This window comes from Rhinolophus sinicus, linkage group LG03 (assembly GCF_036562045.2).
Source record: "Rhinolophus sinicus isolate RSC01 linkage group LG03, ASM3656204v1, whole genome shotgun sequence".
NCBI lineage: Eukaryota > Metazoa > Chordata > Mammalia > Chiroptera > Rhinolophidae > Rhinolophus > Rhinolophus sinicus.
The window spans coordinates 175,451,200-175,469,522 of NC_133753.1; the positions used below are offsets into that span (position 1 = coordinate 175,451,200).

At 32.5% G+C, this 18,323-nt stretch overlaps 1 protein-coding gene across 3 annotated transcripts in view; it reads right to left on the reverse strand.

Annotated features, from left to right (window-relative positions):
* The window catches only part of NIPBL (NIPBL cohesin loading factor), a 188,307-nt gene that overhangs the window by 84,356 nt on the left and 85,628 nt on the right, over positions 1 to 18,323 (reverse strand). For all 3 annotated transcript variants that reach the window (XM_019737211.2, XM_074328993.1, XM_019737212.2), the window contains exons 4-9: positions 17,002 to 17,129; positions 14,062 to 14,161; positions 13,384 to 13,535; positions 7,675 to 7,835; positions 6,649 to 6,745; positions 4,003 to 4,629 (exon numbers count right to left, since the gene is read on the reverse strand). In XM_019737211.2, coding sequence (XP_019592770.2) covers positions 4,003 to 4,629; positions 6,649 to 6,745; positions 7,675 to 7,835; positions 13,384 to 13,535; positions 14,062 to 14,161; positions 17,002 to 17,129 — 1,265 coding nt within the window. The remainder of the gene's footprint in view (positions 1 to 4,002; positions 4,630 to 6,648; positions 6,746 to 7,674; positions 7,836 to 13,383; positions 13,536 to 14,061; positions 14,162 to 17,001; positions 17,130 to 18,323) is intronic.

Genomic DNA, 18,323 nt, shown 5'->3' on the forward strand with positions numbered 1-18,323 from the left:
GCAATGATGGAAAATGAAAACATCCCACTCCTAAACCACAGCACAGGCTAAGTGGCTAATTGTCCTATTCCTGTTCAAAATCTCAGTCTTTTATTCCAAATGACAGTAGGTAGTAATTTACTTCTTATAAGGGTTACAGTGCAAGAATATTGTAACATTATAAAAACATTAGTGTAGCTAGGCCATTCCTTATACTTGCTAACATGGAAAGTGGACCTTGGGAAAAGATGAAATAGGCAAAGATGAACAAAGAAAACCCCCCTTTTGACAAAAGAAAGCAGAAATTTTCAGCATATGGAGATATTAATGTCTTTGATAAGTTATTCCAGAAGCAAAGATGAAAAGCCTTTAAAAATTAATTTATGTAATTACAGACGTTAAAATACAAGCAAGAGACTGAGAAAAAGGTCCTTTAGGAATATTATAAAATATTAGGTTACAGAGAGTTAACCTGTCAGTGTATATAAAACTATCCAAAGAAGGGAGAATAGGTCAAAGGGACATGAATATCTAGCAGGCAGAAAAGTGTCTTCTATGTGTGGAAGAGAGGTACATTAGGTTCTACCACAGCCTCGGTCAAATATTTAAGAGTACTGGATGCCTTTTCTCAAATTCCATAATGATCAAACAACCATGTTTCCAATCTTATTTACAAGGTACAGAATTTTTTATTTGTTTTTTTTTTTTTTTTTTTTTAATTTTTGGAAGGGAATTCTTCTCTCATAACAAATGAATATAATAGGAAACAAGCTCAGACCCTAGATCAGAGCTCTTAGTAAAACCATGTAGACCAGGCAAGTAGTCCTGTTTGCTCCTTCCTTACCACCGCCAACACAATAGTTAGAATAAGGTTCTCAGTGCCAAGCCTTAGAATACACTAACTGTCAATTTTACAATTTAGTCCTAAAATGTAGTGGTGACTAGAGATCAATTCTTTTCAAGGAAGTGTTTCATCTCTCAAGGGCTGACTAAAAACTACCACTTCAGAAAATTTTGCTTTTATTTATAACCTCACATACAATCTTGGAGCAACATACCAAACATTTAATCTTTCCAAAATCTCAAAGGTAACTGCTTATATATAAAACACTATCCCATCACAAAATACAGGTACTGAATACAAAATGACAAGGTTCAAATCAAAGTTGTTAGTTCATACCTAAATTCCAAAGGTTTTCAAATAAAGCCATGAAATAATGGGAAGATGGCTTTCATAAAACAGGTTAGAAATGATTTAGGATATACATACATACATACACACACACACACACACTTTTTTTTTTTTGAGGGCGCAGCTCACAGTGGCCCATGTGGGGATCAAACAGCAGCCTTGGTGCTACCAGCACCACGCTCCAACCAACTGAGCTAACCGGCCACCCCACAAATTAGAAATGAGAGCAATAACGTGATGTCCGCAAAATCAGCATAACCAATTTGGGAAAATACATATATTCATCTAAATCAAACTTAAAAAACAGGTATCTCTAATAACCATTTTTTCCTTTAATTCTTTTTTTTAAAGTGTGTTTTTCCAGGACCCATCAGCTCCAAGTCAAGTACCATGTTTTCCCAAAATTAAGACCTAGCTGGACCATCAGCTCTAATGCATCTTTTGGAGCAAAAATTAATATAAGACCCAGTCTTGTTTTACTATAAGACCAGGTATAATACAATATAATATAATACATATAATATAATACCTGGTCTTATTTTACTATAATATAAGAGCGGGCTTTTATATTAATTTTTACTCCAAAAGATGCACTAGAGTTGATGGTGCGGCTACGTCTTATTTTCCGGGAGACAGAGTAGTCGTTTCAATCTAGTTGTTGAGGGCACAGCTCACAGTGGCCCATGTGGGGATCGAACCGGCAACCATGTTGTTAAGAGCACCGCGCTCTAACCATTAACTGAGCTAACCAGCCCACGCTTTAATTCTTACAGCACCAGCTACCTCTGTAAGTCAACTTTGCTCATTCAACTTTTCAATTAAATTTGCTATAGCCATACCATCAGATTACAGAGAAAATTGATTAGATAATTAAAAGTAAACTATATATAGAGAGGGTGACAAAAAAATGTATACACATTTTAAGAAAGGAAAAAACTGTATTAAAATTATAATACAATGAATGACACTAGCATTCACTTGATTAGAGCCATCTTTTGAGCGGATGTCATACGACACATTGCTACAGTAATTCAATTCAATTTCGAAAAGTAATACACAGATAACATCTCTCAAAATATGTACATTTTTTGGCACCCCGGTATTACAAGTATAGGATACAACAGTATGCTGTTTGTTGATTTTGTTATATTCTCCCAAAGAAAAGTTAGTGGTCTAAAATAAGTTTGCTAATATGCAATTAGCCCCATTTACTATCCTTCTTTTCATTCAGGTTTTAAAGGTAAAAACTTTGATTTCAGCAAGTATGATACAATAAATGTTCAGGCAAGTTAATAAAAAAAGTTCACCATTTCCTCTGTTTCTGTTCCTACCAACCATTAAAAAATCATTTTAAAAAATTACACTCCTTCCTAAGAACATAATTTTCCAAAACACAAGATTAAAATGTCATGCAAAACTTCAGTTCTCAAGGCAACTAATAATTCTTGGTCAAGAAATTACAATTTTGTATGTTTCTTGCAGAACTATCACCGGATTCAGAGGTATGTTAATATTATCAGAGAAGCTGAAGAATATTGCTCTCTTCATTAGACATGCATATACTTTTATAAAAGGTCAGAGGAGGGGCCCACATAGTATACTTATTCCTGAACCTTACACCACTAAGAAAAGAGAAAAGAACAAACAACACTTCATTTTATCCTTAACGTCAATGACTTACTAGTTAAAGTAAGAAATTCCAGTTCCCTAGACAATAAAATGAAGACTTTTAGCAATCTACTTGCATTTATATATTTATAGATATGATGTATATATTTAGCAAATATTGTAGTACAACAATTAGTAGTTTATTTTCAATAACATTAAAAAAGCTGTTATGCAAATCTTCAGCATGTTTCTTAGCATAGGAACACAATTATCTAGAAAAGATCCTGTCACCTATGAACAAAATCATATATAAAAATGAGCTCCACCCAACATTAGGTTTTATTTATACAATCACCAAAAAAATATGAGAACTGCATTTCAATCTAGAATATTTAACTATAAAATGAAATCATAAAGTATGCTTTGGTTTGGATAGTCAAGTATGTACATGCATCTGCAAAGACAGCAAATTCATAAATTATATTACTAATTTCAATCACTGATTTTTCAGTCTCTCTTAAAATAATCAAGAACTTAATAGGCAGCTGCTTTCATTTGATTATAATTATTTATAAAGCACGAAAAAAAGCCCATATACTCATAGAACAGGTGTACTGAAACTCCATCCTAATATACTAGTTAGACAAAAGGGAACATTTAACTGTATTCACTAACAAAAGATCCTTGATCCTTAAGGTTTGCTATTTAATATTAACTTAGAATTCTTTCCATAATTTTTTTTTACAAATATATATCACATTACTAAGAGATGGTAGGATTAAAAACCAAGTGAAAAATCTATTTGTATAATAAGCGCATACACAGACTTTTCTTAAAAGTACTGATTCAAAATAATTCTATAGCAGTTAACCTTGTTTTGATAGGAGAAAAGGTAATGTCTATTTAACGTAATGTCTGAAAATGCATGAAATAGAAACGCTAATGTTCACTTAAGTAGATAAGCACAGATAAAATCACTTGGTACATAATAGGTGATGGACTTATGATACAGAATTATTAAATCTCAAATAGTTGTTTCAGATAAAAAATGAAATTAAGAATTTAATTTCTGAGGTCTGAGCATTATTAATAAATATAAAACTGAGGAGACATAAAGAAATTATAAAATATGAGGAAAAAAAGAGTAATTTAAAAAAAAAACTTTTTTGACTTAATTATATATTTGCCCAGAGTATGAAATGGCAGTAATGAGATTATTTTACCTTTATCTTGAACTTCTTTTGAAAAGCGCTCCCTTTCAATAGCTGATTCTCTCTCTATTCGCTCTATTTCAGCCAATGCATCCAATTCCACTTCATCATATATAGGTCCCTGTTGTGATACCTGTTGCTGATTCTGTACCACAGAAGTCTGGGGCTGTTTTGTAGCAACTGAAGTGTTCTGTTGTAAAACAGGCACTTGATTTGCTGGAAGGAATGCTGTTTGTTCTTGCTGCGACAAACACTGAGCAGCATTTATTGGGCGGTTTACATCCTGTGGAGTAATGGGTGTTTTTGAAGTCTGTCCTGGGTACTGCACATTAAAAGGAATATCATTTTCTGAAACATTGCTATTTTCCATACCAGAAAGCATATCCTCTTGCTGGTCCATGTCTGAAGACCTTACACGAGAAAGTCTTAATGTAAGTTTAGTAGAGTCCTTGGATGGAGAACTAATGATATCATACATTGCAGCTTTCTCACTCTGGTCTTTTTCATCCTTGCCTAATTTCATTTTCTTTTGCTTCTTTTGTTTTCTTTCTGGAGAATCTAGCAAGATATCTGGTGGAACATCTCGAGGTGATGAACAAGGTAGAGGCTGAGACTGTAAAATTAAAGGTGGTCTTGATCCTAGAAAAACAATTCAACAGGCAAGAATGAACAATTGTGTAACTTTTACATTTTCTTATACTGTGATATTAATAAGTGACAATATAGTAATGCTATACCTTCAAAACTAGTTGAAACACTCCTCGTGAACATAAGTAGAAACTTCTGATGAATAATGTGTTCATGAGGTTGTTTGTTCTAAAGTTTTCTCTATTAGGTTGGTGTAAAAGTAATTGAGGTTTTAAAAGGTTAAAAAAAAAATTGTGAAATCCGCAATTACTTTTGCACCAACTAATATCTTAAATTATCCTTCCTTTTTTCCTCCCTTCCTCCCTCCCTTCTTTCCTTCCTTCCTACCCGTCTATCCATCCCCATCCACCCAACCATCCTTCATCCTTCCATCCATTTCTTCATCCATCCTTCCTCAAGAGTTAAGAGGAAAAACAGGCTGGTTATCTGGGCCAACCACCCATCGCATCGTTACTCCTCCCTGGCATCTGAATAACTTCTCACCCTGACATTACTTGTGAGCCATGTACCTAACTCTGATGCCAAATTAACAAATAAGGGTTACTCTGGAAGTTGCTATCTCTTCCAGAAGCTGAGTTATTTTTATCCCTGAAAATTCACAGAATTATAGATTTTGAAAAGCTCATAAAAGTTCAACTCTCACTGTATAAAGAATGTCCCTGATCAAAAAGTTGGGACAATATCTGTGAAAAAAATTATCTTTACAAGGGCAGCCAGTTAGGTCAGGTGGTTAGAGCGCAATGCTCGTAACACCAGGGTTGCCAGTTCGATCCCAATATGGGCCAGTGTGAGCTGCGCCCTCCACAACTAGATTGAAACTACTACTTGACTTGGAGCTCATAGGTCCTGGAAAAACACACTTAAAATAAATACAAGTTTAAAAAATAAAATATCTTTACAATTAAAAGGGAGATCAGTTCATGTTTTAGATGGCTATAATAAGAAATACTCATGGATAGAGCTTATTATCATCAGCTAAACTACAATCAATTACAAGCTAATGTTTTAAAGTGGCGTGTAATAGTCTCCACAATAAAAGGGTAATTCATTTTATCAAACTTTTTAGTATTTTAAAAAAATAGCCCAAACCTTGACTTAAATTCAATTTTGTGAACCTATTATACACAGAAGACCACATAAGGTTCTTTGTAATTTGAAGATGAAATAAAAGTCATGTCCATAAGACAGTATAAGTTATTAGAACAAATATAAACTAATGTCTTGAGATTAGCAGAGGGTCTATGGAAGCTCAGCCATTAACTTAGAACTTGAAGAACAGATTGGATTTTAATAAGCAGAAATGAAAGCAGATTTAAGAGATTTAGGGAGGTAATACAGAACAGGTCAGATTTTGATAAATGACTACATAAGAGGTGAAAAGACTTTAAGATGATTCAGGACTGGAACAGCATAAAGAGAAATAGGAATGGCAGAAAAAACAGTGTGAACAAATTTAAACATGAATTTGAAATACCAGCTAGATACGAGGAAGGTTTATCTGGAAATGAAAAATTACAACTTGGGAGACAGGACTAGAGCCAAACACATTGATTTGGGCTTCTTGTTCACAATAGTAATCAATGCTGCTACCAAAACTGAGTAAAACAGCCAAGAAAACAAGTACAGTGGAAGATTCAGCTTAAAGATAGAAATCTTGAGAAATGAGAGAGCAGAGAGAAGAGCTAATGAAGACAATCAATCAATGAAAGAAGTAGGAGGAAAACAGGTAAATTCGATATGAAAGGGGTAGAAGATGGAGAAAGCCGATCAATAATTTTAAATGTTTACGAGAGGTAAGAAGTTTGTGGTTTGCAAAGATGACTCAATTTATCAGTGAGAGTGATATTGTATATATCTAAAAACTATCAATAGTTTACAGGAATAAGTACAGATTTGTTTTTTTCCACAGTAAATGAAAAACAATAATTTTTGGTATCTCCATCAAAAAATTTGAGTTCTTTACTCAACTTGAAATATGAATGCTGAAAGAAATTTTAGTTACAATAATACCTTTAGGAGTTCCATCACTTCCAGCAGGCGAGCATACTGGCTGCGGAGACCTCAACGGAAAAGATGCAGCATTCCTCATTGTTGAAGAATCTCCATCCTAAGAATAGAGTATAAAATTTGTATCTTGAATGATAAGAAAGGCCTTATAGAAATCTTAAAGAGAACCAATAAAAGACATAAATTACTGACAGGTAAAGTGTTGGTATTCAAAAGCATAATTCTTCTGCACTTTCCTGTTTTCTTCGTGGTATATCTTAGAAGAATTGAAATTGTATCCAAAAGAATCAACAGCCTACGCATGGCAATGAATAAGAAAACTGGTATTACTAGTATGCTCCACTTTTGTTTACTATTTTCTACAAAAGGAGCTGTGAACACCCTACCAGGCTGTAAATGTCTTGAGAGTTCACGAGTTCTCTGTCATCTCTGTATTTCTTTAGGTACATGTAACTTATATAATACCACCAAACCAATTACAAGACAAATTTCCGGTACATGGAATATTTAAATAACATCAAAGCAGCATTAAATTTCAGAGAAAAAGTTTTATACAGGTCTTAGACGGAAAAAGAGCTAAATACTAATAAGTAAAGGTTCATTATTTAAGAGAACATTTTTGTATGAGCATATATTTAAAAATGAAGTTACGTTTCATTAAGAACCTAAACCTCTAGACCAGGGGTTGGCAAACTTTTTCTGTAAAGGAACAGATAATAAATATTTTAGGATTTTTGGGTCACATACAATTTGTCACATTATGTTCTTTTTTGTTGTTGTTTTTCACAAACTCTTTGAAAATGTTAAAACTGTTCGTACTTTGTGTCAGACTACTGGCCAGTTTACCAACTCCGCTCTAGACTAGGCTCTGTGGGTACAGGAACCATCCTGTTCATAGCTGGATTCTCAGATCTAGTATAATCCTTTATATAAGTAGGTATCCTTTAAATTGTGGAATTGAAACACTAGGTTATCAGGCAAATATGAGCGCTCTTTCATTACCTTAATGATAACTAATAGGTTACATACGTCACTACTTAGCCTGTGCACCATGTGTAGGTAGTCGTCACTTGAGCCATGTCTAGGGTTATCAGCATGATGATTAGCTGAACTGCCAGACAACGGGCCAGAAACTTTATTATCATGTATGTTTCTCAAACCACCTGCAACAATGGGACTTGATACCGATGCTGAAATTAATAAGAATTAAAAAAAGCTTTATAAAAATAAACTGTTGAAACTCTTAGAGGACAACAATTATACATGACATACTGTAAGCATGCAGAAATGACAGAGCACAATATAATGAGCACTCCTGCACTGACCATCCAGACCTTGATCACATGTTCACCCGCTGCTACATGTCATTCAGATCTACATTCCTGTGCTGCATAAGGAGGTTTCAGTCAACCACGGACCACATATACCATGGTGATCCTGTAAGACTATACCAGAGCTGAAAAATTCCTATCACCTAGTGATGTCCTAGCTATCGTTAACGTTGTAGCCATGGTAATATTGTAGCGCAACACACTACTCATGTTTGTGGTGATGCTGATGGCAACAAACTCGTATTTACCATTGCATTACAACTGCCTCCAGTTTTCAGTACAGTCACATGCTGCAGTCTAGGAACAATAGGCTAGACTTAGTAGGCTCTACCACTCAGGTTTGTGTAAGTGCTCTCTATGATGTTCGCACAATGATGAAATGGCCTAACGGTGCATTTCTCAGAGAGCATCCTCACTGTTAAGTGGCACATGACTGAAATGAAGTAAAACAGTAGAGATGGTCGAAGCTCTCCATATATCTGCATATTCTTCTCCTCTATTCCCTTCCCCTAATTCCCTAAAAGAAACCACCAGATTTGAGTTCAATCTACCTACATCTTGACACCTTCGCTATGAATGAATATATTCCTAAATGATAATAACTAGCATTGTTTTGCATATAACTTTATATAAATGGTAAATGTATGTATCCTTCTGAAACTTGCTTTTTAATTGAATATTATGTTGAAATGTATCTATTTTTATATTATGTAGTTTCATATTCATTTATATATTAAAAAATTATATATATTCTTCTGAGTAATATACATAATTTATCCATTCTTATGTTAGATGTTTATATTGCTTCAATATTTTTATTGTTATAAACAATGCTGTAATGTATATTATTGTACATGACTTTTTTTTACAAATGTATTTAGGAGTGAAATTGCTAGCTAGATATGTCCATTTGTAAACCCTAGCAAATATTAACAAAATAGCTTCCCAAATTACTTATGCCCATTTGTACTCTACTGGTAGTGCATGAGTTCCTACTGCTCTACATCCTTGCCAACAACTTTCGTCAATCTAAGGATGAGAAATGTCTCTGCCACTTTAATTTGCACCCTTGATAAACAGTGAAGCCAAGAATCTTTAAGTGTATTGGCCATTCATTCCCTCCTTAACACAGTACCATAAAAAGATAGTTTCCTATATTTTCTTTTGAAAATTTACAGTTTTCTTTTTTCACATCAAGTCTTTAATCCATGTAAAATTTATTTTTATGTGTAGTGTGAGATAGGAATCCCAATTTTACTTTTTCCATATGGATAACCATCTCAGTACCATTTATTAAAGAAACCATTATTTCCCCATTAAGATATAATACCGTATGTATCAAGTTCCATTTGTTCATGGTATGTTCCTAGGCGCTTTATCAAATTCCACTTCACCATGTTCTACTCATTGATTCCTGGACTAATGTTACAATAAATCTTGATTCCTGTTAGATGGAACCGTATCTCATCCCTTTTCAAAATGATCTTGCTTGTTCTTGAACTTTTATTCTTCTGCATGAATTTTTGCAAGCAGCTTAAGTTGCTTTTATAAAAACCCTGCTTGGGATGTTTACTGATATTGTATTGAATGTGCACATTTGAGAAAAATTCTCATCTTTACCCTATTGAGTCCTTCCATCCATGAAGAATGCATAACTCTTCACTTTCTTAGTTTTTTGTTTATATCTCTTTCAAAATTTTTATAATTTTCCCCACAAAGAGAATTTATTCCTAGGTAGCATATGGTTTTCCTTGAAGTTTTTAATAATATTTTAAAAGACTATACTTATAATTGCTTATTTTAGGTGTATGAAGAGGCAATGCAATTAATTTCAATATTATGATCTTGTATCCAGTAATCGTGTGGAGTGTTTTTATTAATTATATTACCGTGTTTGTAGCTTCTCTTAAGTTTTCTATGAAGACAATCATATCACTTGAAAAATGAAACTTTTCATTTCTTCCTTCCCAATAATTATATGTATTTTATGCTTACCTTCCTGTATTGACTAAGACACCCGATAAATAAAATAAATGATACACTAAATAAAAGTGATGATTATAGGCATCATGTCTTATCCTTGATTTCAAGGAAAATGTTTCTAATTTTTCACCACTAGGTGGATTTGCTTTTATCAGGATAAGGTTTTCAGGATACGGCTGTCCCAGTCTATTCTTCTCCAGTGAAAACTCAAAAATTATTAACGGAAGTCGAATTTCTTTTTGAATACTCTTTTGGCAACTATTAAAAGGCTCACAGGATCCCCATCCTCTTAATCTAAATTATATTGTCTAATATTAATCAATCCATGTATTTCTCATATACATCAAATTTTATCACCGAGGTTGATAGCACTGCTTACTTGGTTTTGTAATATTCAGAAATGTTTCCATGTTCATAGACGATGACTGGAATGTTTTATGATTAAAACATCTCTTCACTGGATGCTTAGTAGAATGTGAGTAAAACTGTCTGACTATGTTTTATTCCCTCCCCTTTAAGGGAGACAGATTTCTGAACTACAAAAGGAGGTATATGCATTTTAAATTACAATAGATATTGCCAAACTGCTCTCTAAAAAGGTACCAATTTATACCTCTGTCAAGACTGTGGGAATCCCTGCACACTTGTTGATACTAGGTATCATATAACTATAAAAAGTTGTATTTCACTTTAATTTTGATTCACATCTCTCTAATTGTGAGCCAGGTTGACCACATTCTCATATACGTATTACACTTTTCTGTATCAAATTTGCTTTTCTTTTCAGTAAATTGTCTACTTTTTTAGTCTACTTTTGTCTTATTCTTACCAATCTCTATAAGATCTTGGTGTGTTAAAAATTAGTATTTTGTGTTTAAATTTTGAAACTGTTTTCCCCCATATTTAACTTGTCCTTATTTATGGTCTCTCCTCTTACATAGAAATTTATAATTAATCTGTTTTTTTTTCATTTCTGGAATCCAGATTTTAAGTCTGCATAAATAAGGCCTTCTCGACTCTAAGATTACCAAAACTTTACCCATGTTTTCTTCTTATAATTTTATGACTTAAAATACATGTAAAAACCATGTAAATATTTTATCTATCTAGAAAACTTTTGCTCTAGATAATCTAGGAATCCAATTAAAACTTCAAAATGCCTAGCCAATCCACTCAACATGATTTATTAAACAATCCATTCTTACACACTGATTTAAAAATGCCATCTTAAGAATGACAATTAGAAAAATCACCATTTTCCAATGACCAGTGTAAAAACTGATGAAATGAGAATCATTATCTAATGCTAAACCTCTTAGTTAAAAGATTAATGGGGACCAGGATGTTTACATGATCTCAAAGTATCCATCTGCAGATTACTTACTAACTGCAAGGAAAAAAACAGCACTTATACAATGATGAGATGACGTGGTCACCACCTAAACACCACGGATACTGGGACCACTTGACAATATGTGCCTTCTGATGTGAAGCAACATAAAGGGCACATAACTTATCTAGTACTCTTGCCAAAAACATATAACTAGATACTAATAAAGCTTTTAAAGATAACTGCTAATAGGTAGGAAATATGAGGAATATTTAAGCAACACTATAAGGAAACAGTCAAGTCTAGAATATGAGATGTCTACAAAAGTACCCCACCCTTCATAAAAACAAAAATTACTGTCGTGGGGAAAAAAAGACATGGGGCTGTTTCAGATTAAAAGAGCCAAAAGAGATGTAAAAACCAAATGCAATTTGTGAGAAACTAGGTTAGAGCATGCTTTGAAAAGAACAAAGGTTATGAATGACTTATTTAGGACAACTGGTGAAAACTGTCGACTGGATATTAGATGATACTATCGAACTGTTCTTAATTTTTTAGGGGTAAATTATTACATTTGGTGTTTATATAGGAGAGTTTTCTTCTTTTTAGCAGATGTATATAAAGGCAAACAGTCATGGTACCTGTTGGTGAAGGGGTTTATTGTATTCATCTTTCAACTTTTGTGCATGATTAAATGTTTTATAATGCAAAATTTAAAAACTATTTTAAATTTTAAAACTGTTTTAAATGTTATCTTTCACATACTCCCATATATATCTGCCTTATTCTGGATTCTTTTCTGTCTCATTTACTTATCCATTTGTTCCTTACCATACTAAATTTTCCAATTTATAGTAACTTTTATATCTGAGTGGGGCTAATCTCTGAATAACTTTTTAGTTCAAATATCTGAGAATTTCCAAGAAATGACACATTACTGAACAGACCCTCAAACTATAATTCTCTTTTGAGTTTGTGGTTTCAACTTACTCTTTTGAAAAAGCAAGGTTCATCTTATTAAAAAACAGCAACAGTATTTAGAGTAAAAACTTATATTCTTCTGTACACATACTTATGTGTATGTGGCCATTTTCATCAGCAACAAATGTGTTCTTTTAATAATTTTCCTCCTGTTAATTACATTTAAAATGCTCCTCCTACTTACTATGCCAGAGTATACTATTTTACAAGTATCAAGAGCCCACGTACATGCATACATACTTATGTTCAGCACTCACACTAAATTCTGTAATTTTAGAGGTGTCTATTCCAAATGTGTGATTTGCCTCCTGGTTTTTCATTGAGTTAGTATGTGAAATGGTTTCAACCTAGTATTTCATTATCTAGATTTGGAAAAGCAGCCATGGGCTGTTTTGATAGCTGATTAAGTTAAAAGCTTATAAGTTAAAAGTATATAAATGAAGAAAATTTGGACCCCATGCATAACAAAAAACAAGAATACATATAGAAATTAATGACTGACTGCAAATTTTAAAAATTTGCTGTTAATTACGGGAGACAAAACCATAGATGTTTATTATATTATTTTGCCCTTTTCTTTTTAAAATTTCTCCAAAAATTACAAATAAATTTATACTAATAAATTATTTAGCAGACATGACATACATCGCAAGGCACTATAATCTTAAAAAAGACATATTATCACATTTGACTTCAACTGAGAACTAGTATTCTAATCCCAGATTTTCATTTTTTAGGGAAAGTACTGTTCTTTACAATTTATACTATATAAACTTTACCAATTAAAACGTAATTTTTCTTTGGCTTAGTGTATTGTAGGAAGAAAGCCCAATTAAAAAAAGTCATTCCTAATTTCATAACTAGATATACTCAAGTTGTATAATAACCTAATCCAAAAAGTCAAATGAAACTAATCTTTTTACTTTCCAAATTATGAATCTCACAATGATAAATGTAACATGTTTTTGATTTAAGCCACATCTTAAAAGGAATATTTATTGACAAATAAGTATATAGTATTTTAGTTTCTGTTTTAAACATTGTGAAAAGAAAGAAATGAATTTGCTTAGAGTAACAGGTATTCTCTATAATTAAATAACTAACATTTCTTACCTTGCTGCATCTGTGGATGTGTTGTATAACTTGAAGGATGGGAATATGGCATGTATCCTGCAGGGCTTTGTGGGGCATATGGACTAGGCACTGGGCTATTTTGTTGTGGCATAAATCTGTTCCCAGAGCTTGTCTGTGGTGGCACAAACCGGCTAAAACCCAAAATTCAAATAAACAATATCAGGAAATGAAATAAATGCTCTTCCTTGAAATTTCACTACCATAAAATTCTCCAAATTCTAATTTAAATAAAATCTATGCAGACAGAAAAAATTTGAAAAATACTCAGATGCACAAAAATCATTCACAATTCATAATCTGAGTTATACTACACAGTTTATAAAAACTGAGGTAACACATTTTACTTGCATAAAGGTATTCATTCTATTTATCTCAAACACATTGGTTATTTTAACACATTTTTTGTCTATATAAAATTAAGTTACTAAAATGATAGCTACTTCAATTAGTATATTAGAGCATTTCCACATATAACGTTTTAAGGCAAATGTTCATGTGGGTTACTATTTAAGGTTAAGCATTCCAGCTTATGAACTAGATATAATTCACCATTACATAAATGTATGTATACACTGTATATTCACAAGCGTATTTACCACAGAAAACAATACGTAATAAAATGATACATACATATGTGTATATATATATATATATTACCTGGAGGGGCTATGTGAGATAGTGGTTTGTTGATAATTGGAAGATGCAGGACTACTATGCATGGAATTCTGAGAAAGTTTATATTGAGACATCATGATTCCTATAGAACACACAAAAATGGTAAACATGTTATTTTCTTCTAATGGTAAAGTATCCTTTCAATGATTTAAATAAATTGTTCTTTCATAAACACTCAAAAAGTTTTCTGCTCTTTTCTTTTTTAACCAACATGTTCATTTTGAAGAGCAAAATATAGAAACTGTAAATTTCAAGTACAACCAATTTGACTAAAACATTCTTTTATTATTATAACTACTCTAGGAGCTGCGATAGAGATTAATTTTTTTAAATTTTACTTATTTAAAGTCCTATCATATAGGCTTAGAATTGAAAAGAACTTTTAGAAGTCACTTTAACTCCTGATCAACTACTACACAATTCCTTCTACAACAGGCCTTTGGGTGGCCTTTCAATTATATGGAATACTTTATTACATACAGCTCCCATCCTTAGGAGCTTAATTTCACAACAGTATTTGTTTCATTGTGATTCAGACCTAGGTTTTTAAAAGTACTTTATTGAATGGCCCAAAGTTTGAGCAGCTACATTCGATCTGAAAGTCTTTTGGTGCAAAACAGAATGCTTCTATTCTTCCACAGTAATTATTTGCCACATATTAAGGATTAAATGAATATTTGATTAATGAGGGAAAATGTGAGGTTAGTTTTCAGATTCTCAGTTCTTTTCAAGCTAGACGTTGTTTCTTCAATTGTTACACAAATGGCATTTTGTTATACATGAGATAGAGAAAAATTCAGTTATTTAAACATTTTTAAAATCAGAGATAAAAATCTCCGATTAACCCTGAACTTTTTTATGATATCCATAGCCAATCTTTTTGGGAGCTTCAAGTATCACATCATATTCCCACATTTCATTTCCTGCTGTTGATGTGAAAAGTACCTTTTAGAGTAGAAGGGATTCTAGCTTTAAAGTAGTAGTTGAATGAGATGAGGGCTCAAAATCTACTAGTAATACTACTCTTTTCTTTTATACATAGTCTAAATTGCAACTTCTGAGCTTTCTCTTCCTACTCAAATTCAATATTAAATCGTATGTTCCATAATTTAATAATTTAATTACTATAATTATTGTTGCTAGGGTTTTTCTTTCTTTTTTTCTTTTGACAGGGAGGGCAATACTCCCTAAGATGGGAGTTAAAAAAAAATTTCCCCTGAATTAACTAACAGTCATCACTGGCACAAGCTGAAATTTACTAGTTTGAAAGCAATGGCTTTAAAAGTAAAATGGACAAATGAAATTCTAATAGTCCTTTCTGGTTATTTCAAAGCTCCAAAGAAGTATAAATAAAGTGTTTTGCTTATTAAATTTTCATCATGCGTGACTCACATTTACACTAAGCAACTAAGAATCACCTTTAAAAATTTTAAAGCCAAGTATCACTAGAAAAATGCTTTAAAAACTCACAACATGTAATTAATTAATTTTTAAATGCTAGCTCATGTTTTTACAAAGTAGGATATGGAGAAATCAACCAACATTTTGGACTTAAAAATAAGTATACGTGTAGTACAAAACAAAATATGTGTCTCAAAGGTAAATACTCTTAAAAGTTTTTTATTAGAGTGATTTACTACCCAAATTATTTAAAAACGTAAGTTACCTAGATGTAGTATAAATAGCCTTAGAAGACTTCCTTTATTCAATCTTAGAGTTACCTTATCCTATACTAAATGCTCCTATCCTATTAGTCTTTCTTCAAATCAACGATCTCTATTTTCTTTCATTCCAACATTCTCCCAGGGCAAGTGCAATTCTAGTTTTCCTTTCACCATTCGCATCGCTCTCCTACTGCTGCATTCTAGCTTATTAGTTCTGGTGAAGATACAGTCTTGCCCTGCATACCTGCCTTTAATTTGCTGAAAAGTGATTTGGGCAGAGGCATGTCCATGGATTCACTTGGGGGAATGGACAGTTAACTATACAATTGCTTTAAAAGCAGAATTGACACACAAATATACAAAATCAACACACTAATACTATTAAAAAAACAAAAGAAAACTAGGAGATGGGATGGGAAGCTTCATGGAGGTGTTTCCAATAAATCTCTCAATATTCTTGAACACAGTTAATCAATTAACTAAGCTGGACCTTCTTGAGCTGTCTAAACTATTTCCTTCTATTTTAATCTTCAGAGCCAAGCAAATACTTGGGCTTGCCAAATTCAGCAAGCTTAAGACCAAAACAATGCACCTAACTCAAAGGCACTCGTTTACTACGTAAAAATTATACTTCTGTTGAACGTCGTATTTTTATGATTTTTATAGTACTTATTATAAATAGATTTTTTTCCTTAAATAACTTATTATAAACCTATTTTCTGTTTCTAAGGCAACAGGAGTGTTAAACCAATTACTACATAACCTTGAATGTAATCACCATCAATGCTAAAACTAATACTAGGTATATTTATTTATACATGTACTACTGCATGTTGAAAAGCTCTGCAAATATTTTTATTATTTGATTAATGAAAAGACTTCTTTCATTCCAATTATATGATTTTTTAAAATAAAGCTCTTTGAATAAACTAATAGATTCTGAAATATCTAACAAAATACACTTTAAGCTTTGCCTAATTTTCAAGGAATTTAGTTACGTATTAAACTGCACAAATATTAACACTTTGTAAGCGGGCATTTTCCCGCCTATGACGAGTTTACTCGTTTCCCGCAAAAAAATGTGTTAACATTCATTTAGTTTCTTTCTTGGCTTGATTCAAGGGATCAATGCGGCATTCATTGATGATAGGCTTGCTTATTAAAGGAGACATTTCAATTTAATTACTACATGTGAAACAAATTCTGTTATGGACCCACAAAAAAATATACTACGAAATTGAATTATTAAGAACCTCACCACTTTGTACATATCTGTTCTGCATACTTTTCTCCCTGAAAACGTTAGGACTCCTTGCCAGGACGGTCTGCAACAAGACTGGTATGTCGCCTTCTGGATCATCACTGCCAAGGTTATCTTTCAACTCTCTGGCATTGAAAAAATAGATATCAGAAATTAAAATAGTGATTGATTAGTTAAGAATTCACTATTCTACACTGGTTAGATAGCAATTCACTAGTGATATTCAGAAAAGGCTGAGGCAGAAAATCAAGAAGACTCATGGTATAAAAACAAATCGCACAGTATGTCTGTCAATTTCATGGATTGAGGCTGCTATTCTTGGAAGAAACAGAATTATCAAAAATGACAGGAGAGTTTTTCACAGGACACATTTTTTTTTCTACTTTACTTTAAACAGGAAAATAAAGCCCAATACCTATTTTATGGAACTATGAGTTTACTTAAGAATGTTCACATTAGTTTCAAACTAGAAAATAAATAGTCTACTGTAAACTATTCAAAATGACGGAAGGGTATAGAGGTGATAATTATGCACAGAAGTTGATATTTGGGCTTGAAATATATTCTCTCCCTTACATCTGCATATGAGTCAGTCTACCATTTTGAGAATGGCCTCCAAATGAAATATGCTGCCACATTAGTTAAGACAGGGCCCAGAGGTTAGGTAATTTTTCTATCTCGTATCCTTGTCTCAAATAAAGTCATCAGGAGGTTAAAAAAATGCCCAAGTGAGTAGTAAAGGATAATCACAATTTTCAATAAACTTGAAAGTAAGTAGCAAATTAAATGCATAACTATAGAAGATAAAATGATAAAAAAACATAGGCAGCATTTTAAATTGTACATTCTACATGTCACTGTTCCACTCATTAAATCTAATAAGAAAGATTTATAAAAATGGTGTCCAATGATAAGACTCAATAAATTTCTGAGGGCAATCTTAAAGTAACTCTCCATAAAATAAATCATAACTGTATGTGTACTATTTCACTATTTCTTTAAAGGTAGAATTTGGTAAAAACTGTTGATTAAGTACATACAGGTACACCAAAAATGATGTAATATTTAGACATTGTTGAATTTCTGGAGTGGCTAGATATTAGTATTATACTTGCTCCTGAGAAAGTAATCATTTCTGAGAAACCAACCATTTCTCAGTTTCTCTATCAGAATATTCATCTGGTATTTCACCTTAGAGTCATCAGCCTTAAAAATGGCCCCAAAGTATGTACTCCATCTAACGGCAGAGACCTCTCCATTATAATATGCTTTATCCTCATCCCCCTAAATAATGAATCTTTAAATTTAAAAAAAAAAGG